This window comes from Mesocricetus auratus, unplaced genomic scaffold (assembly GCF_017639785.1).
Source record: "Mesocricetus auratus isolate SY011 unplaced genomic scaffold, BCM_Maur_2.0 Super-Scaffold_100007, whole genome shotgun sequence".
Taxonomy (NCBI): domain Eukaryota; kingdom Metazoa; phylum Chordata; class Mammalia; order Rodentia; family Cricetidae; genus Mesocricetus; species Mesocricetus auratus.
In genome coordinates this window covers 64527374-64553916 of record NW_024429191.1, presented here as the reverse complement: position 1 = coordinate 64553916, position 26543 = coordinate 64527374, and the positions used below count along the sequence as shown (strand labels likewise).

At 36.8% G+C, this 26543-nt stretch overlaps 1 protein-coding gene and 1 non-coding gene across 2 annotated transcripts in view; both read left to right on the top strand.

Annotated features, from left to right (window-relative positions):
* Positions 1-26543, top strand: part of Med13 (mediator complex subunit 13) — a 92157-nt gene that overhangs the window by 45115 nt on the left and 20499 nt on the right. Inside the window, exons 10-19 of the mRNA XM_005076901.4 lie at positions 2567-2780; positions 4285-4363; positions 8055-8176; positions 9799-9889; positions 10008-10222; positions 10443-10639; positions 12430-13346; positions 21179-21340; positions 24166-24389; positions 25771-25960. Coding sequence (XP_005076958.1) covers positions 2567-2780; positions 4285-4363; positions 8055-8176; positions 9799-9889; positions 10008-10222; positions 10443-10639; positions 12430-13346; positions 21179-21340; positions 24166-24389; positions 25771-25960 — 2411 coding nt within the window. The remainder of the gene's footprint in view (positions 1-2566; positions 2781-4284; positions 4364-8054; positions 8177-9798; positions 9890-10007; positions 10223-10442; positions 10640-12429; positions 13347-21178; positions 21341-24165; positions 24390-25770; positions 25961-26543) is intronic.
* LOC121141713 lies at positions 574-680 on the top strand. The gene has a single exon (XR_005878667.1). It is a non-coding gene; the product is annotated as a U6 spliceosomal RNA (small nuclear RNA).

Here is a 26543-nt window from a genome sequence, read left to right as displayed (position 1 = left end):
ACATTTCAGAAGTTATACTTTTATTAAGATTTTGATATAGACTAATGTACAATGTTATTTTAGATTAACTTTATTGTGACTTGATATTAATGAGTATATTTAAGATCTTTGCATATGCCAATGTCTCCAAGATCATTTCAATAAAATGACAAAAGTTGTGTTTTGGCAGTACCCTTGATTTACTTTTTTAAAAAATCCTTAGTAGGACTGTGTGCAGTATGTTATTCCCTTTAATAATGTTATTGCACACTAGTTTAATAATTATGTATTTAAACAATTTGGCAGTGTTCATGCTTCTGCCAGAGAATGACTTAATATGAAAGAGATGATTTGTTCACCTTCACAGATCTGTAGTGCCATTCAGTCTAGGTGCAGGGGAGGAGGGATTTTAATTCTTTACTGTTTTGGTAGGTATAAGAGGATGAATACTTTAGTGCTTTAATTTCTCATCTGTTATCTTTACTACTAAGTGTCCTTGGCAAACTATTTGTTGCTATATAATTCTAACCACTTAGAGACTACCCTCTGTATCCTGTTATAGAAGATTGTTTTTATTAAAAAAAGATAACAAGAGTGCTCGCTTCGGCAGCACATATACTAAAATTGGAACGATACAGAGAAGATTAGCATGGCCCCTGCGCAAGGATGACACGCAAATTCGTGAAGCGTTCCATATTTTAAGTTTGTTTAAAAAAAAAAGAACAAGAAAAGGTAGTTAAAAAATTCATATTAACATGTTCAGCAGTTTTCAGCCAGGTTATTCAAGGTCTGATGTGATGAAGTAGAGTTACTTTTTAGATATAAATACTCATCTGTTAATAGAAAGAATTATTCTAATGAGTAATTAATATATCTCCATTGACATTTGTGTCACCCGTTATGTTTCTAGGAAATGGTAGACTTGGAATACTGGTTTTGGGGATTAGTCTAGTTTATGTTTGGTATCGTAGTATATGCTTGAGCATCTGATAAAACATTTAGAAAATACTGAATTTTATTTTGATGGCCTCTGTTTCACTCTGTAGGGAACCAAGTAGAGCTAATGCTGAGCATTTTATAGCTCAGGCTGGCCTGAGTGCTGGGATTGCCTGTGTAATCATGCTTGTCTCAGTGCTATCTAATGTATAAGAATGGCTTATTTTACAGTATAAGATACTCTATTTTAGGATTATTAATCCCAGTTATCTTAGTTTTCTGGTTTTTATATCTCATATTTATTATCAGATGTTTAGTATCTTCCTGTCTTGTGTCTTGACTCTTTGTCAGTATTGACAAAGAGTGGAGCTTTTATTCTAATGAGTATGATAGTTATGAAGGTGTAATGAATTACAGAGGGACAGGGTCCAGAGCAGGTAACATAATACAATTTTAAATACAGTTGTCATAATAAGGTTCAGAGAAGGTAGCATTTCAACAAAGAATGGACTGGCAAATATTGCAAATGGGAACAGTCAGGGTTGTGTCTGCCCTGTGCGTGGAAGAGCATCAAGGAAGCCCTGGGAACAGGGAGATAGGATGAGAGAGGTATGAAATAGAAGCAGATGTTGTTGGAGAGGAAAAGAAGGGTGAGATGGTGGGAGATTTGGCTTGGGTATTGTAAATTTTGGTGTTGTAATCAGAGTGAAGTAGTTTTTGTAAGATTTTGAAAATGTTCTGACTGGAAACTTGGGTTCTGACAGCTTGAGGACTTGAGTGTGTGAACCTGAGAGAACAGGAATTTGGAAGTTTTAAAGTACCCAATTAGCCATGTTGGTGAGTTTTGTATTCACACTCCAGAAGCATAAAACCTGATACGTAGAGTTTGCGCTGTGTTTCTTGTGGCTACACTCTTCTAGCCTTAAATTGAAGGCTGAGGCTTCTTTGATTTTCTTAGTACTTATTTGTCTTTTGAATTTCTCTGCTTTCTTTTTTCTTGTTTTGTGTGCTCTTACTGTTTTGTTAGAATGGTAGTGGAAACATGCATTCTTTTCAGTTACTATGTTCAACCACTACTGAATACACAAATTGATCTTCCAGTGTAACTGGAAGAAAACTGAGTTATTTTGGCCTTGTGCTTTTATTTGCTTTGTTGACCTCATTAATAGTACTAATGTTATTTTCATGAAGTAGAAACAAAGTCTCTAAAACTTAAAGCTTAAGATGTATCTATTTGTGTCAATAAAAAATGATAGTTAATTTCCTTGTATAAATTATATGAAAGTATCTTGTGTATGAAACTCACACTTTGATAGTAACTGGCCTCTTTTAGTTTATATTTAAGTTTCCTTCTCAGTACAATACTTTGGACAAGTCACTGCTTAGAAGACTTGAGAACAGGGCGAGTTACTGAAAGGTCCCTTGTTCTGGTGGAATGTCTATATGGGTACTTTGATTTTGGTTCTATTTCTCTGTTGTTAAAGTTGAGACTATAATAAATCACATGATCTGTTTTATCTAAAATATAGAAATTACAGGGTAAATACTATGAGTAAGTCTAAGAACTTCATGACATTTATGCTGTTTTAGAGTTTTTAAATGCTATTTTGGATGACAAATATTAATTTTCTAATTTTGTTTTTTTGTGCAGGTTAATGGTGCAGTGTAAGAAACCTTTAAAAGTTTCTGATGAAATAGTACAGCAATATCAAATTAAAAACCAGTATCTTTCAGCAATAGCATCTGATGCAGAACAAGAACCCAAAATTGACCCATATGCATTTGTTGAAGGAGATGAGGAATTCATTTTTACTGATAAGAAAGATAGACAAAACAGTGAGAGAGAAGCTGGGAAGAAACACAAGGTGAGTAGGAGAGATCATATCCTAACAGTGTTCACATTTCAGAGCACTCGGACACAGTGCTACTCTCGTTTTTGTCTTTCTTTGTTTTTGGTGATGCTGGTTACTGAACCCAGGGCCCTGTGCATGCTAGGCAAAGACTCTTATCACTGAGCTGTGTCCCCGGCCCCACTCATTTATTCTTTTGGAATAGATAGGTGGATCATCTTTATGTAGATATATGTGTATGTGCTACCAGAAGTAAATCTGGTATATGACACTCTTGGTTAGTTTCTGATGACGAAAAGATTCTATTACTGGTACATTTTCAAAATCAGATACAGAGTGTATTAACTTTGATCAAAATTAGAGTTAGGTACACTGTTTTGATACTAGCTTTTAAAAAATGCAGGATATTTTTGAATGTGTGATTTAGGAAAATTACCTTTTCCTTATAAGCAAAACTTTATAAAGTATAGGTAATGAAAATAGTCAGTTGGTTCTGAGAGATGGGTAAAGATGGATAAAGATACTTACTACCTAGCCTGAGAATCTGAGTTCAATCCCTGGGTCCTACATGATGGAAAAAGACATCTTTTTCATGTTGGTCTTTGATCTCCACACTCATGATGTGGCATGCATGCATGTGGCACACACATACAGATAAAATGTAAGTTAAAATATGCATAAGATTAAAGTTTTAAAGTCATGTATTAAAATATCTGTTAGGTAAAAGTAACTTAGATTGGAATTTGGCAGTAAATATAAAATACAAGCATTGAAAATTAAATCTATTATATGACCCAATAATGCTTAGTACAAAACAGTTATGTACCGGATACTTAAGTTTTGACCTTTTGTAAATACGAAATCAGCAGTCTCTGAGAAGGGTATACCCATACATAATTCAAAGTTAAATCACTTGGGAAATTTATAGTATGTCAGAGTTGCAGCTGCCACTGTCAGGCATGATTCCTTGGACAAATTCCTTTGCATCCCTGTAATTAAATTTATCTGAAAGGTGAACACAATAGTTGTTTACTGTAAGAATTACTGATAACTGAACTTGATGGCATATACCTTTAGTCCTAGCACTCAGGAGGCTGAGGCAGAAAGATCTCTCTGAGTCTGAGACCAGCCTGGTCTAAATGGCAAGTTCCTAGCCAGCCAAGGCAACATATAGTTAAATCCTGTCTTAAAACAAATACCCCCACACACAAAACAACAACAACAACAAACTAAAACAAACTAAACAGTAGAAAAGAGTGACAAGTCCTGTATAATGGTGCATGCTTTCTAGTCTAGTACATGGGAGGCTGAGGCAGGAAGACGACAAATATGAGGCCATTCTGATATCCATAAGACCTTGTTTCAAAAGTAACTCCCTGACCCCAAAGCAACACAAGAATTATTGATAATGTATATAGTACATTTATGAGTATGCTTGAAACACAGCTACTCAGAATAGATAGAAGTTTTTTCGTTGGTAAAATATATAGCATAGTCTAATATATAATATTATCTTCAGGTGGAAGATGGGACATCTACTGTTACAGTGTTATCACATGAAGAAGATGCTATGTCATTATTTAGTCCCTCTAAGCAAGGTAAAACTTCTTTTCTAATCGTGACTTTTGTATTCATTCCAGTGCTGATTTGAAGTATGGTAATGAAAATACTCCTTTTGGGCTGGTGAAATGCTCAGTGGGTAAAGATTACCTAGCCTGCTGTGACTCTGGGGGATTAGTAGTATTTTTTGCATAATTTGTTTCATGGGATGGTTAGATTTATAGTTTGTCTTGTGTGTGAAGAAGCAAGTTCAGATGATAACAAATCTGTTAGAAATTGAGATATATCACTTCTTGGTCTTTTGACTAAGATCAAGTGTAAATTGTTAGAATGTTTTACCCTTTTTACAGATAGAAGTGGGTCTTATGAAGTGTGTAGATAAGATCAGATCATTGCCTAAGGGTCCCTCTGATCTGAAAACTCAAGTTTTAGTTTTTTTTTTTTTCTTCTTTTTTTTTTTTTGGTGTTTTTGGTTTGGCTTTTTGTTTATTTTAAGACAGTTTCTTTCTATGCAGTTCAAGCTGATCTCGTATGCCTGAGCTCTGGTGATCTTCACTCTTGAGCTGAGTGTCACTAGGATTCTGGGTGTGCCACCATACCCACCCTAAGAACTCACTTTTTGTTTTGTTTTTGTGACAGGGTTTCTTGTGTAACAGCCCTGGAACTCGTTTTATGGACCAGGCTGGCCTTGACTCACAGAGATCATCCACCTGCCCCTGCCTCCTGAGTGCTGGGATTAAAGGCGTGAGCCACCACACCCAACTATGAACTCACTTTTTAAATTAAACTTTAAATAATTTTGATTCTTCTCAAGTCTCATATGGATATGAGAATGTTTTCTTTTTTCTTGACTTTGTTATTTGTTTTGTTTTTAATTTTTTGGTGACATGATCTCATATAGCTTAGGCTGGCCTCTTAACTGTTTGTGGTGGAGGCTGCATTGAACCTATTCTAATGCATCTACCTTGTAGTACTGGGATTCCATCAAATTCCACCATGCCAACCTAGAAGTCTTTTTCTGATGCTGTTTGCGTCTCTCTCTCTCTCTCTCTCTCTCTCTCTCTCTCTCTCTCTCTCTCTCTCTCTCTCTCTCTCTCTCTCTCTCTCTCTCTCTCTCTTTTTTTTTTTGGTTTTTCGAGACAGGGTTTCTCTGTGTAGCCCTGGCTATCATGGAACTCACTCTGCAGACGAGGCTGGCTTCAAACTTAGATCTGCCTGCCATTGATTCCTGAGGGCTAGCACTAAAAGCACATGTCACCATCTTCTGGCAGTTAGCATGCTTTTATGTTATAGACAATAGAGATACGGTGGTCAAGAGTTCTTTCAAAGTATCTGACCCTTTCAAGTATATGTAATTTATACACACACGTGTATATATATGCATATGATGTACAGTTTGTTACTTTCTGTGGACATTTTAGACTGCTGAGTCAAGCTTTATATATGTATCACCTCACATAAGTACTTTTTTTTTTGTAATGAAAACACAAAGATTGTTTTTCTTAGTAATTGCCAGGCATTAAACATACTGTTAGCCTTAGTTGGAGAAATATACATTGATCTTGAGTAGGCACAATTTATCTTTTGGTATGTCTTTTTTGAAGGCAATTAAAATATTTTGACAATAACAAATATGAGAATAAGGAAAAAAAGTCCATGTGAAGAAGGAACAGGTGGTCTTTGATATGGCAGCTTAGTGACTGACAGCTCTGAGTGCTGGTGGTTACGTGTTTCTTTGGTGAAGTAGTCCTTATCAAATTCCAGTGGCATGTTGCATAAAGATAAAGTCCTGGAATTCTGTTGAGGTTCAAAAGAACTTGAGGAGCCAGCCAGCGTGATACTGCACAAAAAGACTAAAGTGCTAAGTCAGGTTTTGTAGTATATGCTTGCACTCCCAACACTCAGGAGGTTGACACAGGAGGTTCATGGGTTTGAGACTAGTCCAGTGTACATAGCAAGATTCTTAGCTGGGCAGTGGTGGCCCACTCCCTTAATTCCAGCATTCTGGAGACAAAGACTGATGGGTCTCTTGAGTTTGAGGCCAGCCTGGTCCTGGGACATCTAGGGCCACACAGAGAAAAAGTGTCTAAAAAAAAGTTTATTATATTGTCTGACTTCAAAATATATTATGAAGATAATAATAGTATGGTACTGGCATTGAGGAAAAAAAGGCATGCTGGGTGGTAGTACCCATGCCTTTAATCCCAGCACTCAGGAGGTGGAGACAGGCAGATTTCTGTGAGTTCAAGGCCAGCCTGGTTTACAGGATAGACTCCAGGATAGACTCCAAAGCTACACAGAGAAACCCTGTCTTGCAAAACCAAACAAACAAACACAAATAAATAAATAAATGAGAAAGAAAAAAAAAAAAGGTACATTAGACCGTAGAACAGAGTAGAGGGTCTGTAAGTAAATCCATGTATTTATGGTCAAGATGTCTATGTTCTTAAAAAACTAAACATGTAATTATTGTATGCGTGTGTGGTGCAGTATGTTTCCCTACGTTTGTCCCATATGTATCAGCCAAATCAGGGTACTTTGTATTTTCAATGTGTTAGGAGCCTTAAAGCTTATCTTACCTAGTTTTTCATAAAATGTATGGTTTTTAGGTTAAACTAGATGATTATGAAGTGTAATCACTCCTCTGTGCTAAAAGCACTAGAACCTATTCTTCTGTCCAGTTCTACTTTGCTGTTTTTTTTTTTTGTTTGTTTGTTTGTTTGGTTTTGGTTTTTGCTCCCCCCCCCCCAAGACAGGGTTTCTCTGTATTGTTTTTGAGCCTGTCCTGGAACTTGCTCTGTAGACCAGACTGGCCTTGAACTCACAGAGATCCACTGCCCCTGCCTCCCAAGTGCTGGGATTAAAGGTATGCACCACCAATGTCCCAATTTTGCTATTTTTTGTCCCTCTAATTTCCTTTCCTCCATTCTTCCCAACCTCTAATTATCATATACACAAGATATAATAATAAAGGAAAAAAAATGACACGAAGCCTCTAGACAAAATATAATGCTACATTGGTTTGTAAATATTGTATATTTTTGGTGACAGGGTTTCTCGATTGTATCATCTTTATGTAGATGCTTACATACAACCTTATTTACTGAAAATGAATGCATCTGTTTCACAGTGAAAAGATAAGGGTTGAGTAGATGGCTTGGCTTGTAAATTGCTTGCTGTGCAAGCATAAGAACCAGAGTTGGAATACTCAGTAGCTACATAAATGTTGTTCAGGTGTGGCAGGGCTGGACTATATTCCTAGTATGAGAGGGAATAGGGAATTCCCAGAGAAAGTTAGATAGCCAGACTCATTGAATCAAGGGAGACACCTTACTTAAATGTGTAATTTAGGAAGCAACCTCTGGCCTCTATATGTGTGCACAGGCATCTGGGACTACATGTATACTACTCAATCAGATCACACACATAATAATACACACAAAGAAAAAGTATGAGTTTAAGTCCACCATTGTAATAACATTTATATTTTTATGATTTATGTACAGAGCTTAACTATGGTATAGATTATGAGACTTTTGGAGCTCCCTGGGGGAAAGTACTATTGTTTATTTAAAATGTTATTTCTAAGAGAAATTTTCAATAAGAGACTATGAGAGGTTTATGTTGCATAGTTATCTTGATAAACATTGGGCTTTATATCTAACTTAGATAAGTAGAATACTACTTGGCTAGTAGTTTCAGTTTATTTTCTCTGATTGTCATGTGTAGATGCTCCACGTCCTACTAATCATGCCCGTCCTCCATCAACCAGTTTGATTTATGACTCAGATCTGGCTGTCTCCTACACTGACCTTGATAACCTCTTCAATTCTGATGAAGATGAATTAACAGTGAGTAGCCTATTAATGATTAGGATTAAATTAGCTCTCATTGACTTTATATGAACTCAAGTTATGGAAGTGACTTGTCACTTGAGAACTGTGCTTTAGCTCTGAACAGTAGGAAATACTTCAGAGTAAAACAGCAGTGGTTTATTTTACTCTAATGTTAGAGTCATCTTGATGTCGTTTCCTGTGAACCTTGTGTGTTTAGTGCTTTGTTATGTTTGAAAGCTCTGCCATGTGAGCTTTTGTTTTTCTTTGAGTCCTCAGAATGGTTTTCTGATCCCATAGTTTGAGAAGTGACTCTGGAATTTAATCAGAGAATGTTTAAATAATTAACATTAGCATTTTACACCCTATTAATTTAGTAAATTATTTGACATTACCTCTCTTACTATAAGATATACACTTAAAAACAGTAAAGGAAAAAACAAAGGATACTACTTAACCTTTCACACCTGTTTTCAGAAAAGTTGAAGATAAAAGCAAAAACTTTAAAATGGCATTTCTCGATTGTTAGGCAGTTAATGAATTGGGTGCTACCGTATAAAAGGGATTCTCTTTCCATCTACTTAAAAGTGTCGTAGGAATTCACTGGAGCATTTTTCTTTGTTGTCTTATATAATAGTTATTGATCCTGCCAGGATATCTGTCACAAACATTTGACATTTAAATGTATTACAGATATGGGTAATGGTAGATATAGCTATATATAGCCCTTTATATCCTCCAGTGTAGTGTCTACTAGGGCACTGTTCACTGGGAAAGAGCTTCGAATATTTTGGTCCATATAGACAGAGTTTCTCTCTGCTAATACACAGACATCAGTTGTGGCTTTCTGAGGTAAGAAAAAGTTGTTTATGTATGTGCTTTACTCACAAAGTGTTCACTGTGGGACATGGAGCTAATGTTAGTTCTAAAAATACTGGTAAGAGCTGGATGTGGTGGCACATGCCTGTAATCCCTGCTGTTGGAATGTGGAGGCAAGAAAATCAGTGTTTCAAACTTAGCTTTGTGTATATAAAAATGAGAACCAGCTTAGGTTACATGAGGCTCTACCTATTTTTAAAAAACAAAACAAACACCCCCCCCCCAGAAAACCCCAAAATCTCACCAAAAAAAAAATCGGTTATCAAGGAAGACACTAAAACTTGGTTTGTTAGGAATTTTGTTGCCTTGTTAGAAAGCCTCCCTGAGGTGTATGCTCAGTTTTACCTGTAAAAATACTTTTATAGGACTAACTTTATGAAAACAAGGTTTAAATATAAGGAAGAATTAAGAGGAGTTATTGATTATATAGGAAATTTTAATACCTTAATAAAGAGACAGATACTTTGAGTCTCTTTTGCTAAAATGGAATTACAGTGTTAATTTAAAATTTCTTATATTTTATTGGTTCATAAGTTACTGGTTATTTTTGCTTTTTTACGTGTTTTCTTGAGTATACTTTTTTCCTGTTAATTGAGAGACTTACCAAAAAGTCTTCAGTGATGGATCTGTCTGTAAACTAGTATCATATTTGGTTCTGTCATAGATTCAGAAGACCACTTTTTATGACCAGTATTTCAATTATATATGAATGATTAGTTCTTTGTAATCACATTGGACTTTTTTTTCTTCCTTCCTTATAGCCTGGATCTAAAAAATCAGCATCTGGATCAGATGATAAAGCCAGCTCCAAAGAACCCAAGACAGGAAGTCTGGACCCATTATCTTGCATAAGTAAGTTTTGCAGATCTTTTAGCTCAGTTTGAAAACTTGCTCCCCCAGAAAATTCTCTTTGGTTTAAAAAGATTCACTTCTTTTTAGTCTGTTAAAATGTGTGTTTTATTAAATATAGGCACTGCAGATCTTCACAAGATGTATCCTACACCACCATCATTGGAACAACACATTATGGGATTTTCTCCAATGAATATGAATAATAAAGAATATGGTAGTATGGATACAGCACCTGGAGGAACTGTCCTAGAAGGAAATAGTTCTAGTATAGGAGCACAGTTCAGAATTGAGGTTGAGGAGGGATTCTGTAGCCCCAAACCTTCTGAAATTAAAGTAAGTATTTTTCTACTAAAGTAATTCACTTCCTATGTTTTCTTATAGGATTAATTGCTGTGTTCAAGAATCTTTCCACAGTTGATTTTAGTTTTGTGGCTAATATGAGAACTGAATTGTGGGGATAATATAAAAAATGTTTGTCTATTTAAAGAACAGAGTAAAGAAGATAGTCAATTTGAACACGAGGCACTGAAAGTTCACATTCTTTATATTGTAGGATTTTTCTTATGTCTATAAGCCTGAAAATTGTCAAGTTCTAGTAGGATGTTCCATGTTTGCACCTTTAAAAACTCTACCAAGCCATTGTCTGCCTCCTATCAAATTGCCAGAAGAGTGTATTTACCGACAGAGCTGGACTGTTGGAAAATTGGACTTGCTTCCTTCAGGCCCTTCAATGCCATTCATCAAAGAGGGGTATGGTCGATGTTATTGTTATACTATTGAATGCCTGTATAGGTTGTTTTGTGTCTGTTAGAGGGATAGCCTTGTAGGGTGTGCATGCCCATGAGCCACATGTGAAGACCAGAGGGAAGTAAACTTAGTTTCTTCATCTATTGACCCTTTACTCATTTGAGGCATAGTTTCTCATTGAACCTGAAACTTGCTGTTCTGTCTGGGCTCACTGTCCAGCAATCTTCTGGAGTCTGCCTGTCTTTGCCTCCCATATGCTGGGATTACATCTGCTCAGTCATGCCCAACTTCTTTTTACATGGGTGCTGGGAATTTGAACTCCCCTTCAGCTTGCACAGCAAGCACTCTCACCCATTGAGCTATCTTAACAGCCCAGGTTTTATCCGTTTTTTCTTGAAGTTCCTGGTATGCTGGAAAAAGAAGATGTGTTTTCGAAATTCTAAAAATAAATGAATGAATGAATAAATAATAAAATAATAATTATTGTTGATTATAACGATAGTAGAGATGGATGAACTATTTGAAACCATAGACTTTTTTTTTTGACCTTAAAAGTACTTTTTCTTTTAGTTTGCAATACTGAGTTGTTCCCATTTGTATACTGCCATTTTACATTTACTTCACATTGTAACAGATAGTTTTGCATTATGTTCCCAGTTGCATATTAAAATTACTATTGCCACTTTTTACACATAAGCAACTCAAAAGTCATAATTGTTGCTGGAGACTTTCTTTGTCCTGCCAGGTCCTGCAGCCCCTTCAGCCTCAAATAAGCACACGAAGACATATTAATTATTAAACTGATGGCTGATAACTTGGGCATCTTATTGGCTAGCTCTCCCTTAATTATGAACTCATTTCTATTAATCTATGTATTTCTACATGACCTTATCTTACTGGAGAATGCCCAGACCTGTTACTCCTTTTGGCAGCTATATAGCTTCTGTTTCTGGAGGTCTCTCTCTGCCTATTTTTCCCAGAATTCTCCTCATCTCCTAGTCTGTCTATCTTCCTGCTTCATTGACTGAACAGTGTTTTATTCCTCAACCAATAAGAGAAACATACTTACAGAAGGACATCCCCCATCACAGATTGTTTTTTTTTTTAATTTGACATGCTTTATCTGCATGTACAACTTGATATCAGAAGAGGACATCAATCCCAACTCTATATGGTTGTGAGCCACTATGTGGTTGCTAGGAATTTAACTTAGGACCTCTGGAAGAGTAACCAGTATTCTTTAACCACTGAGCCATCGGACCCAAGAATTTCTTTTTCTTTTCTTTTTTTTTTTTTTTTAACAATCAGCAGCAACTAGAGTCAGTCAGATACGAGTATTTGTAGCATTAGAAATTTATAGAGTAAATATGGTTGTTTAGATGTGTATAACTGTATACAAACTTCATTTGTATTTTTAAGATTTTAATGTGTATTTTAATATGTGTGTCCTTACATGACTTTATATACACATGTGTGCTGGTGCCATGGAGGCCAGAGGACACCAGATCCCTTAACACTGTAGTTACAGGCAGTCTTGAGCTGCCTGATGTAGGTACTGAGAACTGAACTTCTGAACCTAGGTCTCCTGGAAATTTAGTTAGCTCACGAGAATCTCCATAATGAACATGATAAACCTGAAATAAGTTTTAGTTATACATGTAATCTTCTAGTGATTGCTATATGGAAATTTTCAGTGTTGCTGAAAAGCATTTGGAGAATTATTTGTATTTCACATTACTAATGTGTTTCTCTCTCTTTTTTTTTTTTTTTTTTTTTTACCTTGGTGACAACAGTGATGGAAGCAATATGGATCAAGATTATGGCCCTGCCTACACACCTCAAACCCATACTTCTTTTGGGATGCCTCCGAGCAGTGCACCTCCTAGTAATGGTGGTACGGGAATTCTCCCTTCTCCATCCACCCCTAGATTTCCAACTCCAAGGACTCCAAGGACTCCAAGGACTCCTCGTGGAGCTGGTGGACCTGCTAGTGCTCAAGGTTCAGTCAAGTATGAGAATTCAGACTTGTATTCACCAGCTTCCACCCCATCTACATGCAGACCCCTCAATTCTGTTGAGCCTGCAACTGTCCCTTCCATCCCTGAAGCACACAGTCTTTATGTGAACCTCATCCTTTCAGAATCAGTTATGAATTTGTTTAAAGACTGTAATTTTGACAGTTGCTGTATTTGTGTTTGCAACATGAATATCAAGGGTGCCGATGTTGGAGTTTACATTCCAGATCCAACACAGGAAGCACAGTATCGGTGTACCTGTGGCTTCAGTGCTGTCATGAACCGAAAATTTGGAAATAATTCAGGATTATTTCTTGAAGATGAACTTGATATCATAGGACGTAACACAGACTGTGGCAAAGAAGCAGAAAAACGTTTTGAGGCTCTCAGGGCTACCTCTGCAGAAAATGTTAATGGAGGCTTAAAGGAATCTGAAAAGGTGCCTGATGAGTTGATATTACTGCTGCAAGATCAATGCACTAATTTATTTTCACCCTTTGGAGCAGCAGATCAAGATCCTTTTCCCAAAATGGGTATAATTAGCAACTGGGTACGTGTTGAAGAGCGGGACTGTTGCAATGACTGCTATCTTGCATTAGAACATGGACGTCAGTTCATGGATAATATGTCGGGAGGAAAGGTTGACGAAGCACTTGTCAAAAGCTCATGCTTGCATCCATGGGCCAAACAAAATGGTAAGTTTGTGAATGAAATCAGGGTTTTTTTTTTTTTTTTTAAAGGCATTTGACTTTGACTTTTTTTCTGGGAGGTAAAAATATCAAAAGCAATTAGAACTAATAGGGGTGCTGAAATTTGGATTTAACCCTCATGTAAAGACGGTAATGTGCTGGGTGTGATGGTGCATGCCTTAATCCAGCAGAGGCAGGTGGATCTCTTGTTGGAGGCCAGTCTTGTCTACATAAGGAGTTTCAGGATAGCCAAGACTACATAATTTGTGTGTGAGCGTGTATATGTTTGGATATGTGTGCCATGCCATATATTGGAGATCAGAGGACAGCTTAAGGGTGTTGGTTCTCTTGTACCAACTCGATCCAGGGATTGAACTCAAGTTGTTAGACTTGGCAGCAGGTACTTTTTGGACTATGCTCTTAGAATTTGTAAATTCTGTGCAAACTATTTTTAATAGAAAAGTAATACCACACTGTTTTTTGCTTAAGAAAAAAAAATCACTGACTATTGCATAAAAGAATATCCTGGGACAGAAGGTGAATGTAGAAGAAGAAAAATTAGGTAGAAGGCAGTTATAGTAGTCAGTGAAAGATGATACCTTGGAAAAGACTGAAAGTAATAGAAGTAGTGATAGTGGATTCCAGTTTAGACTGAGATATAGACCTACAGAATTGTGCTGATATAAGAAACGATGAAGCATTAACCTTGGTTTGTGTGAATGTTGGTGCTAACTACAGAGGAGAAAAATAGAAGGAGGTCACGTACATATTTGGAGGTACAAGTTTTAAATTCAGAAGACTGATGAATTTGGAAATACCTTTTATATGTGGGTTATCAGTATTAAATACTATGGGATGTCAGGTGTGGTCCATATGTGTAATGCCAGCACTGGGAAAGTGGAGGAAAGAATCAGAAATTCAAGGTCATCTCTGGCTACACGGTAAGTTCAGGGCCACCCTGGGATTTATGGGGCCCTTTTAAAAGCCTGGAGCTGGATGAGAAGTTTTAGGAGAGAGAGAATCAGGAAGGAATCTGAGAAGGAGCCAGGAAGTAGGGTGCTCATGTATGAGACTATTGAGTGAGTGTGATTATATGTATAATGTCTTTGTAAAGGTACAGTGTGACAAGAACACTGAATGTGGCACCATGGAGGTAGTTGAAGAACTTGATAATCAGTTCTGTCAACCTGATTAGAGTAGCTATGAGGATTGAGAAACAAATTTATAATTTGGGGAGACATTTGGTTTAAAATAGAAATTTTATGTTATGGCTAACATATAATTATAATATTAATATACATACACACATATATGTATATGGAGAATGACTATCTAGATGAAAATTTTTAATTGGCAGTTTCATATATTTGTACAGTGTATTCAGATATATTCCACATGAGTACAGTGTGGTATTTTGCCATATGGATACATTATAGAAATAATAAACCAAGCTAATTAGCTTATTTAAAATACAGAGTACATTATTGCTAGCTGTGCTCATTATGTTACTAGATGGACCTCTGAAACATATTCTTCCTATCTAACTGGAACCTCTCTTCCTCTCTCCAGTCCAACCTTTCTCTAAGGGAATAATTATCACAGAACAAAAGGCACCCTTGTAGGAACAAAGCCATTGAATAAGTGAGGAGTAATAGAATCAATCCATTTCAAGTAGAGGTTATAGGCATATTTCTATCACAACAAGAAGAGATGTTATTTCTTTGGACAAAAAGAGGGAACATGAATATTTGTAGTGATTGCTTTTGTAGTTATGGATGAGAACAATTGGAGTCAGTGACAGGGTCATTTGATACTGATGTCAAATTTCCCATACTAGCAGCTTTAGACATTATCACATTGTTAGAAATGCACATTTTCACACTCTGCCCATGATCTTCTAAATCAAACTCTGGAGATAGGAATCAGTTCTGCCACTTATTACTAATGAGAGAGAGGGGGGGGGGAGGGGGAGAGAGGGAGAGAGGCAGAGGAGAGGAGAGAGGAGAGAGAGAGGAGAGAGATTAGGATTTGAATCCAGGAACTTGAGTATGCTAGGCAGGTGCTTTAAAACTGAACTATATCTTCAAGTCACTTCATTTGTACTAATGAAATAAAATTAGTATTTGACTTGGATAGTATTGTAAAGATTTATTGAGCTCATTCATGTAAACATAATAGATTTTATTCAATCTTTATATAGCTTACTAAAATCGTTCAATTTAAGGCATACATAAAACAATGGGCATGGTATTTTAGAGAGCAATAAAGATATTCTAAATTTTAATTGTTTTCCAGACACTATGACAGCTAAATTTATAGTCAGAAATGAAGGTTAATCCAAATTCCTATTGATAGAAAGATAATTACAGTAGTATAGGTTGACTATTATCAAGCTCTAAAATTGAAGACAATTATGTGTAACAAAAAGGTGACTTATAGCAATAGTATTTTGAGGGTGAGGTCAGAATAAATCAGAAGATTATAGTCACTTTTTAAATTACATATTGTGTGTATATAGGTGCCATGTTACACATGGAAATCAGAGGACACTTGTAGGAGTTGCTTTTCTTTTTTCCACTTAGGTTGTTAGACTTAGCTGAAAGCACCTTTATTCACTGAAACAACCCACTAACTCAGTTAAAGCATTACCTTTAATTCAGCTCTGAAGCAAGCAGAAGTAAATGTGTTGTTCATGTGCACGTAAATCTCAGGGTGCTGTTTAATTCTGGAGATTTACACATGTGTGAGACCATAACTCATAATTATTTTCATCGTGATAGTAAAAGTAATTTGTGAAATAAAGCAAGAAGACCGCACATGAGCTCATTATTATGAATGACAATATCATGATTCATCTAATTCATGATACTATAGGGAAGTGCCTATAGTATAATAAAACCGAATCAGTGAGTGCCTAGCACATAGGATTTCCAGTGTCACTAACTCCAATGGCCGCAGTAGCTTCAGTGGTGCTCTTTGTTATTAGTTTATTGGGAACAACCCGTTTGCCAAATAAATACTGGATATAACATTGTTGAGATGTACACCAGCAGAATTAGGACTTATACATTAGGGCCCATTCCTCTGCCTTGTAGTGTTGGCTTATTTCTTTCTCATGGAATAGAATTTATTAAGTACATGCCATGCAATTTCTGTAAGTATATCCATATCTCCTACACTGAGAGTAATGCTTGTCATTTAGTTCATGATCAGAATAATGGATATTTGTTCAAATTAATTTAAAAGTCTACAGTGGTTTGAGAATGTAGCATTGTGGCAGAGCAATTGACTGACATGTATGTTGTCCTGGGATTGCTGAAAAAGAGGAAAAAATATCTACAGAATACAGTTTATGTTTCAGTGTCAAATTTTGAGAGCTTTTAAGAATTGAGACAATGGCAGGGCAGTTGTGGCGCATGCCTTTAGTCCCGACACTCAGGGCAGAGGCAGGTGGATCTCTGTGATTTGAGACCAGCCTGGTCTACAGAGTGAGGGCCAGAATAGACCCCAAAGCCACACAGAGAAACGCTGTCTCGAAAAACAAAGCAAACAACAACAAAAAAGAATTTGAGACAATAAATAAAAGTTGCCACCTTTATTCCCAGCGCTCAGGGGGCAAAGGCAAGCCAGAGCAAGTTTCATGACAGCCAGGCAAGGCTCCACAGAGAAACCCTGTCTCAGAAAAACAACAGCAAAACAGTTGTTCATGGTTTTTTCATGTTCACTATCATAGCACCTCCTGATCACTTAATACTTTTATAACCATAGCATGTAATTTACCTATATAAAACATATAATCAAATATTTAGTATTTACATTTGTAACCATTAGTACAAACAATTTTAGAACATTCCCTATTTCTGTCAGTCCCTTTTTCAAAGCCGTATGCAACCATTAGTCTAGTTAGGGTTCTGTCTGTATACATGTGCATTTGGGATATTGTATATAAATAGAATGATATAATATGTGGTCTCTATGATTTTTCTTTAAAACAATGTTTTAGTTTATTTTTATTTCATGATTAGTGGCATTTTGCCTGCATATATGTCTATGTGAGGGTGATGAGTTCCCCGGAACTGGAGTTACAGACTTTTGTGAGCTGCCATATGGTTGCTGGGAATAGAACCTGGGTCTTCTGGAAGAGCAGCCAGTGCTCTTAACCACTGAGCTCCTGACTTTTTTTTTCCTTCCACTCAGATTGTTTTCAGAGTTTTTTGTTTGTTTTTTGTTTTTCAAGACAGTGTTTCTCTGTGCCTTTGGAGGCTGTCCTGGAGCTAGCTCTTACAGACCAGGCTTTTTCGAGACAGGGTTTCTCAGTATTGCTTTGGAACCTGTCCTGGAACTTGCTCTGTAGGCTGGCTTCTAACTCACAGAGATCTGCCTGCCTCTGCTTCCCGAGTGCTGGGATTAAAGGCATGCACCACCAACCTAAAGCATATATTAGTACTTTAATGACATATTCTGTTGTGATATAGATACACTTTTTAAAAAGTCTACAGCCGGGCGGTGGTGGCGCACGCCTTTAATCCCAGCACTCGGGAGGCAGAGGCAGGCAGATCTCTGTGAGTTCGAGGCCGGGCTGGACCGACAGCCTCCAAAACGATACAGAGAAACCCTGTCTCGTAAAAACCAAAGTCTACAATTTGGACATTTGAATTGTATGCACTTTTTGACTATTATAAATAATGCTTCTGTGAACATTTGTATATAATTTTATATGATGTAAGCTTGTGTTTGCATTATGTTTAGATAAATTTGCTGGGTCATGTAACTAATATTTTTCAAAGCATTTGCACTATTTTAAATTCTAACATTAGATGGTTCCACTTTCTCAAACCTCACCAACTCTTGCAGTCTTTTTTATTGATGACATCCTAGTGGTTATGAAGTGATGTCTTGTAGTTTGGCTTTGAATTTCCCTAATGATAAATGCTGTTCAGTGTCTTTTCATAGGCTTAATATCCATTTGTGTATCTTTAGAGAATGCTTAAGACCTTTTACTTTATTGGGGGGGTAGGGATAAAAGGATGAATGTTCAGGTGAAGTCTGTCCCTGCAGCCTTGGCTGTCCTCAAATTTGTGATCCTTCAGCTTTTCCTGCTTTTAATGTTTGATTTTTGTGGTTTTTAAAATTTTTTTATCTATTTTTGCCTTTTTATTATTGATTTGTGTAAGTTCTTTGTGAACTGTGGATGAAAATCCTTTGTTGGTATATAGTTTGAAAATTATTTCACCTGCTTTTTTTTTCTTTTATGCATGTGCCTGTGTGTGGTGTGTGTGTGGAGTGGGTTCTGGGTATTAAACTCAGGACATTAGGTGTGGAGGCAAGCACCATTACCTACTAACCCATCTTCAGTTGTTTTGATTTTGGTAAAGCCTAATTCATTTTTTTCTTCTCATTCCTATATATTGGTGTTATATATAAAAAGGTTTATCTGGACTAGGTCATGACATTTCAGTTTTTTTTTCTAAGAACTTTATAGTTTTATTTGTATCTGATTGATTTAGTAGTTTAGTGATTTTAATTTTTTTGTTTTTACGAGATAGGGTTTCTCTGTATTGTTTTGGATGCTGTCGGTCCAGCCTTGCCTTGAACTCACAGAGATCTGCCTGCCTCTGCCTCCCAAGGGCTGGGATTAAAGGCGTGCGCCACCACCGCCCGGCGTTTTTAATTTTTTTTAAAGACTTATTTATTTATTACGAACACAACACCCTGCCTCCATGTACATTTACACATCAGAAGAGGGCACCAGATCTCATTACAGGTGGTTGTGAGCCACCATGTGGTTGCTGGGAATTGAACTCATGACCTCTGGAAGAGCAGTCAGTGCTCTTAACCTCTGAGCCATCTCTCCAGACCTAGTGATTTTAATTTTTAAAAGGAATTTGAATATCAGGGATAATATATCTAATGTTCATTAATTAAGGATAGAAAACAATGAGCCTATCTGTGAGAATACCTCTTAATTAGAATTAAAAGTTCAAATCTCTGTGCCTTGAAGATCTCCAGAACTAAATGCTGAATTTTGATTTAACAAGCCTGGTATTTTCTTGTATGAATGTGTGTATGTGCCTTGAGTGCTGCAGTGTAAGCTACAGTGCACTCAGTGTAGTTTGATTCTCCCTTTCCATGTTGGTCCTGAGGATCAAACTCATGTTCTTTCACTTGCTAAACTGCCTGACTAACTTTTTTGTTTTTATTGTTTTTGACTTTGCTTTTTTTTTTTCAAGACAGGGTTTCTTATATAGCTCTGGCAATCTTGGAGATCACTCTGTAAATTAGGCTGTCCTTGAACCCATAGAACCACCTTCATGTCATTTTTATAAGTTCCCTTGTAATTACAATTAACAGCCTAGCTAATGGTAACTTTTTCTAGGCTGTTATAGTCACATATGAATATTTATACTAATTGCATAGCATAAAATATACTCTATATTTTTATATTTGTCATTTACTATTATTTCTTAATAATATGACATTTTCTGGTTTTTGTTTTAGTTACTCAAGATTCACTTTCATTTTTAATGTGTGTGTGTGTGTGTGTGTGTGTGTGTGTGTACACGCATGCACACACCTGGATGTATGTGCATAGGGGTACAGGTTCCTGCAGAGACCAGATCTTTAGGAACTATAGTTACAGGTGTTTGTAAGCTGCCTGATGTAAGTGCTGGGGCTTGAACTTGGGTGCTTTCTAATGCTCCCCCATTATTACTATATTATTATATTAGTCGATATTCCATGTTAGGCAGACCAAATAATATTCGATTATGCATGTAACAGTATAGGTAATTTTTTTGTTTTGTTTTGGGACAGGGTCTTTCTATGTAGCCCAGGCTGATCTGCTACTTGCATCAATCTTTCCTTAGTTTCTTCAATGCTGGAATTATTGCCATGCTTAGCTCAAAATTGTTATTAAGCATGTATTTGGAATTAAGTTACAGAAATTTAAAGCCACCAACAATAAGATAGGATGTGATAATAATTAAAGCTGAATGATTTTATGTAATAGTATGATCAGGCAAAATTACTGGCCAGAATAATAATATCAGTGTCATTTAGTAGTATTTTTCTATAGCTGTTTAACATTTATGAGCCACATGTTCACACCCATTCCCGCAGGTTGAAGCCAGTGCTTGTGCTGCTATTCAGTCTTGGTGCACCATTGTTACATTCTCAGCCCTGTCTTTTGGTGGTGTTATAGTCGGTGTTTTCTCAGATTAATTCATCATTAAAACTAGTTTTTCCTTGCCATTTTATCATAGTGGTAAACTTAAGAGAAATGATTTATAACTCATTTCATTTCAAGGATGTACTGGGAACAACTAAAATAAATACAAATTGATTAATTGAATAAAATATATTTTATGAAGAGTTACTTTCCAGTGTTTTCCTGCTCCCTGGAAGACTCTCTGTTTTGTGTTTATCTGGGTGCTGATCTTGGCACTGCATGCTTGTTAAGAGTTTGCTCCTCCTAAGGCATCCTTACCCATCAGAATCTTGTCTGTCCGTCCTTCCTTCCTTCTTTCCTTCCTTCCTTCCTTCCTTCCTTCCTTCCTTCCTTCCTTCCTTCCTTCCTTCCTTCCTTCCTTTTTTTGGGGGGGCCGGGGGAGTTTTGCTAACTTTAAGAGGCTAGCCTCAAACTTAGAACCTTCCTGTCTCAGCTTCCTGAATTCAGGTTATACAGACATGTGTCACCACATCTGACTCTTGAAGGGTTTTATATAGTTTGCTGTGTAACCAAATGTTTATTGTTCTTTATAATAAACAGCTAAAATTTCTGATATGTTTATCTCACCAATAACAATTACTACTCTTTTTCTTTTTAAAAATGATTATAGACGTGAGTGTGCAGTGTTCCCAGGATATACTTCGAATGCTCCTCTCTCTTCAGCCAGTTCTTCAAGATGCTATTCAGAAAAAAAGAACAGTGAGGCCTTGGGGAGTTCAGGGTCCTCTCACTTGGCAACAATTTCATAAAATGGCTGGCCGAGGCTCTTATGGTAAGTTATATATTGTAATAGATACTGACTGATTGTATATCTGTTCTCGGGTATGTGCCCAACTAGAATGAGCACATTAGTTTTTAAATATTTTCTTTTTAATTAAACATTTAAGGACACCATGGTCTAGTTCTAATTCTAGCATGCCTTTCTACATTTGTAGCATTTAGTTTCCCTAGTTCTTTACTCTAACATTAGTATGAGTAGCTGTGCTATTTGTACACATTTGACATCTAGTGTGATTTTATGTGAAGAAAGGATCATGTTGCTAAGATGATTTTTGCAAATCTCCAAGAGACTTGAGTTCTAAATTGAATGAGATGGACAGGTTGGGATCAGATATTAGAGTCTAATAATGCTGATTTTTAAAAACACAAGAGTTTTGTCATAAAAAGTTTGAACAATAAGGAAGTTACAGTTAACAATAAAGTAGTGGTTGACTGAATACTCTGAGTAGGTATATGGTTGACTATGGTCACTTGTGATAGAGGAGACTGTTTTAACTGTTTCTGAAATACCACTTATGAAGTGTGTTTGGAACAATAGCTGGTTGTATTATGTGTAGTGTTGGGGTTTGAACCCAGGCCCTCACACATAATGGGCAAGTACCAAACACATCCCCTGCTCCTGGATTAATAGCTGTTAGCCTTAAAATCTTCAATTTCTGTGTGTGGTTTAGAGTGCATTGTATACAGTAGCAGGCTTTTTATTAATGGATGAATGATTTCAATATCATAAATTGATACTCCATGAAAACTTCAGATTAGCGATACTTTGTAGTATAAACTCCACATTCTTTTCAAAACCAACATCATTGTTGTTTGTTGTTTGATTTTTACTCTTTTGCTTTTTTGGGTGTCCTCCACCCAGCCCTCAAATAAATTCATATGGAGGGTTCTTATTACTTATGAGTGCCTGGCCTTAGCTTGGCTTCTTTCTTGCCAGCTTTTAACTTATCCCATCTACCTTTTGCCTCTGGGCTTTTTCCTTTTTCTTACTTTTGTATATTACTCTTACTTTGTGGCTGGCTGGCTGCCTGGCCCTTAACATTCTCTTCTTCTTTTCTTGCTCCTTCCTCTTTATTGCTTTCTTATCTCCTATTTCTTCTCTCTGCCTGCCAACCCTGCCTATCCCTCTCCTGTTTTGCTATTGACCTTTCAGCGCTTTATCAGGTGTTTTAGACAGGCAAAGTGACACAGCTTCACAGAGTTAAGCAAATGCAACGTAGAAGAATGCAACACATCTTTGCATCATTAAACAAATGTTCCACAGCATAAACTAATGTAACACACCTTAAAATAATATTCTACAACACAGTATAGAGATTTAATTCTACACCTGATTTTGGAGATTACTTCTGTTAACACATCCATAACTATCTTCTTTTCCTTTTTAAATGGTCATCTACATCATTTTTATATGTAATTGTATATGTTGTTTGTATATGTATTTTAATAATACACTATTTATAGACATAGCTTATTTTCATCATTATCGTTCCAACTATTTTTTGGTGATTCATGTATACTTGACTTAAAAGCATATGTGTAGTTTAAAATGTTTATTGCTCAAACTTGCCAGTAGATTGTCTGGTGGTTGAATGAAAGAACAGTTATTTCACTGTAATTTGAGACTGCAGGTGGGTTTCCAGGGTTCAGATTCCTGCAGTAACGACTTTTATCCTCTAGGACAAGTTGTTTACCTTTTCCATTCTTGTTGCTTGTGATTAAAATGAGTTTAATAACAGTGTCTGCTGATATGGTATTTCTGAGAATTGTTTATACAGAAATGTACAGAGAGCTTTGGAGAGTACCTAGAATGTAGTGCTGCAGTTATTTCCTAGTATTCATTTTAAGTTGCTTTCTTTAAAGAGAGCAATTAAAAAGAGATATTTTTAATTTTTTGTCTTTGTTCATGGTTCATGTCCTTTATTCTTTTTTTTTTCTTTTTTTCTTTTTTTCTTTTTCCAGACAGGGTTTCTCTGTGGCTTTGGAGGCTGTCCTGGAACTAGCTCTTGTAGACCAGGCTGGCCTCGAACTCACAGAGATCCGCCTGCCTCTGCCTCCCAAGTGCTGGGATTAAAGGCGTGCGCCACCAACGCCCGGCTTCCTTTATTCATTTTTAAATGAGGTAAATTGTCATTTTCTTTATCTAAAAATATTCTGTGGTAAGAACCTTTAACTTGATTTACCATTTTAGTCAAGTTTTAAGTAATAAAATATAGTATAGTTGATATGTATACAATGCTATATAGTATATCTTAATGATTTTTCTCATAAGTCTACTTTTTATGGTAAACAAATTATCATATTATAAATAAGTTTATTTTTAAATTAATTAATGACAGGCATGATGATTTGTGCCTATAACCCCAGCATTTAACTGGCTGAGGGAAGGAGGCTTGCTACCAGTTCGATCTGACTGGGCTATAGAACAACTGCCTTAAACAAAATAGCAATGTGTGTGTGTGTGTGTGTGTGTGTGTGTGTGTGTTTGTTTTCTTTTTTCTTTTTCCAAGACAGGGTTTTTCTGTATTGTTTTTGGAGCCTGGCCTGGAACTCACTTTATAGATCAGGTTGGCCTTGAACTCACAGAGATCTACTTGCCTCTGCTTCCCGAGTACTGGCATCAAAGACATGCATCACCAATGGGTGGTTTAGCAGTAAATATTTTTAAATGACCACTCAAGGATATTTTTAATTTTGAAAATATGTCATTGCTAGCTTTACATGTTTCTGTCATTAATATTTTCCCAATAATCTCTTTATTATCTTTGCAAGATGACATGAATTGGCTTTTTCCTAATTTCCTTCTTTATTACTCAGGAACTGATGAATCTCCAGAACCACTGCCAATTCCCACGTTTTTGTTGGGTTATGATTACGATTTTCTGGTGCTTTCTCCATTTGCTCTCCCTTACTGGGAGAAACTTATGCTGGAACCATATGGATCTCAAAGAGATATAGCCTATGTTGTACTCTGTCCAGAGAATGAAGCTTTGTTAAATGGAGCCAAAAGCTTTTTTAGAGATCTTACTGCAATATATGAGGTATGTATTTTATAATTTATATTTCTTTGTTTAAAATATACTGGCAAATTCTACTGGCTGATGAAGAATGCTAGTTTTGTCTGTTGTCTTACCAGGGAACTATATTCTGCCACATTTTTGCTAGTCTTTGTTAGATATGTGTACCATGGGTCACAAACATAGTATTGGAGGGATCCACCAAGGGCATCTGTATTCTATTTAAAGTAACCCTTGGTATTTTGGGTGTGGTGGTACATACCTGTAACTCATGTACTTAGGTAGTTGAAACAGGAGAGTCTCCAGGCCTGTCTGGGCTACACAGTGAGACCATATGTTGGAAAAAAATGTATTACTAGGGATGGTGGTATATGCTTGTTATCCCAGAATTTGGGAGATGAAGGCAGGAAGATCAGAAATTCTTGGTCATCCTCAGCTACATAGCAAGTTTGAGACCAGCTTAGGCTGCCTGAGACCCTTTGTCGCGTCTGCTGCGCGGCCTGTGTCCGAGAACGTGCGGAGGGTGTCGGGGATTGACAACACAGAGACTCGTTCAACGATATAAAGAAAACTTTAAACAGGCTCCAAAAAGGTTCAAGAAAACCTCCTAAGAAAAGCTCCCACCAGAGAAGCTTCTGCTCTCTCCTCTCCCCTGGCTGGTTCTGCTCTGACCCCAGAGGTGGATGTGTGTGGGTTTTTGAAGGTGCGGTTAGTCTTTGGACAAGGTCGAGGTCAGGGCGGTTTCCGTGGGAAGGCCTTTTCCAGGAACTTATTGTATTGTTTTTAGTAAACATGTTTTTACTAAACATTGTCTACAGCTGCCTACTCCCAGGCAGAAGGGGAAGTGGGTCTCTGCTCAAGGTCTGGCGTTCCCACAATTTACCCCTTTTTATTTTCAAATGAGGCACTCCTGGCTTAGGTCAAGTAGGGTCACCCTCCCTTTCCCGTCTTTGGGGGACCTTGAATCCCTGTCTTAGGTGGGAGGGGTCTTCCCCACAGGTTGCCCGTCGTCGGACACCCCAACCTTAAATCATCTGTAACCAACCTTTATTGCTATCGGGATTGCCATGGGCTAAGCTAAGCAATACTTGGTTACGGATCTCTTGCCTCTGGAACAAGGCACGTTTGAGCTCGGCATAAAGCCAGAATGTCTACTGCCACTGCCACCATTTCCAGGACCCCCATGTTCCCACAACCCTTTGTGTATGGAGGGGAGGGATGTGCAAAACAGCAGCTTGAAATTTCTAAAGAAAATGACCAGTGTCCCCATACTTAGCCATGGTATTTTGGCTCAGTTGTTAATTATAAGTAATAAAGCTTGTTTTAAATAGATTGAGTACTTTAATTTAATATTTGTACATTAATAGTATAATAGATTCCCTGAGTCTGTCTTTTGTATTTGTAGTCCTGTCGATTGGGCCAACACAGACCTATTTCTCGACTGTTGACGGATGGGATCATGAAAGTGGGAGCTACTGCATCAAAGAAGCTTTCAGAAAAGTTTGTAACAGAATGGTTTTCTCAGGCAGCTGATAGTAACAATGAAACATTTTCTAAGCTCAAGCTTTATGCACAAGTCTGCAGATATGATTTAGGTAATAAATTTGTATTCATTCTATAATAGTAGTGTGAGCATTGTGGCCTGGTTCATCATCTGTTTTTGTAAATAATATCCTAGTGTCATGTAGCCATCTCCATTTTTTCAAACACGCTGTCTCTGCCTGCTTTTGTCCTGTAAAGTCAGAACTGAGTAGATGTGGCAAAGGCTGTGGTTTCAAAGTTAAATATGTACTTCTGACTGTCCACATAGAAATTCTGTTTGCTTCCTATGTGGGCATTCTGTCAAGTAGACATTATGGATTCCAAAGTATTTTCTGCTACTTTTGTGGGGTCTGATGTTTTATGCACTTCAAGATCTGTGATTTGTTAATAATTCAGATGCATGTAATCTTTAAGTCCACTATGCAACTCCAGAAAAAGCCTTATTGTAGCTAAGAGAATGACTGTTATTTGAAACCTTTTTGTACTTTTAAATTAAATACTAGTGAACTTCCTTTACATTTAATCTAAAGCGATGTAATACCAAATTACTGAACTTAATTAGACATTTTTGTAAGTTGAGCCTCGTGGTACTATTCCTCCATTTTTAAATTTTAGTTCTATCAATCTGGACAGTAT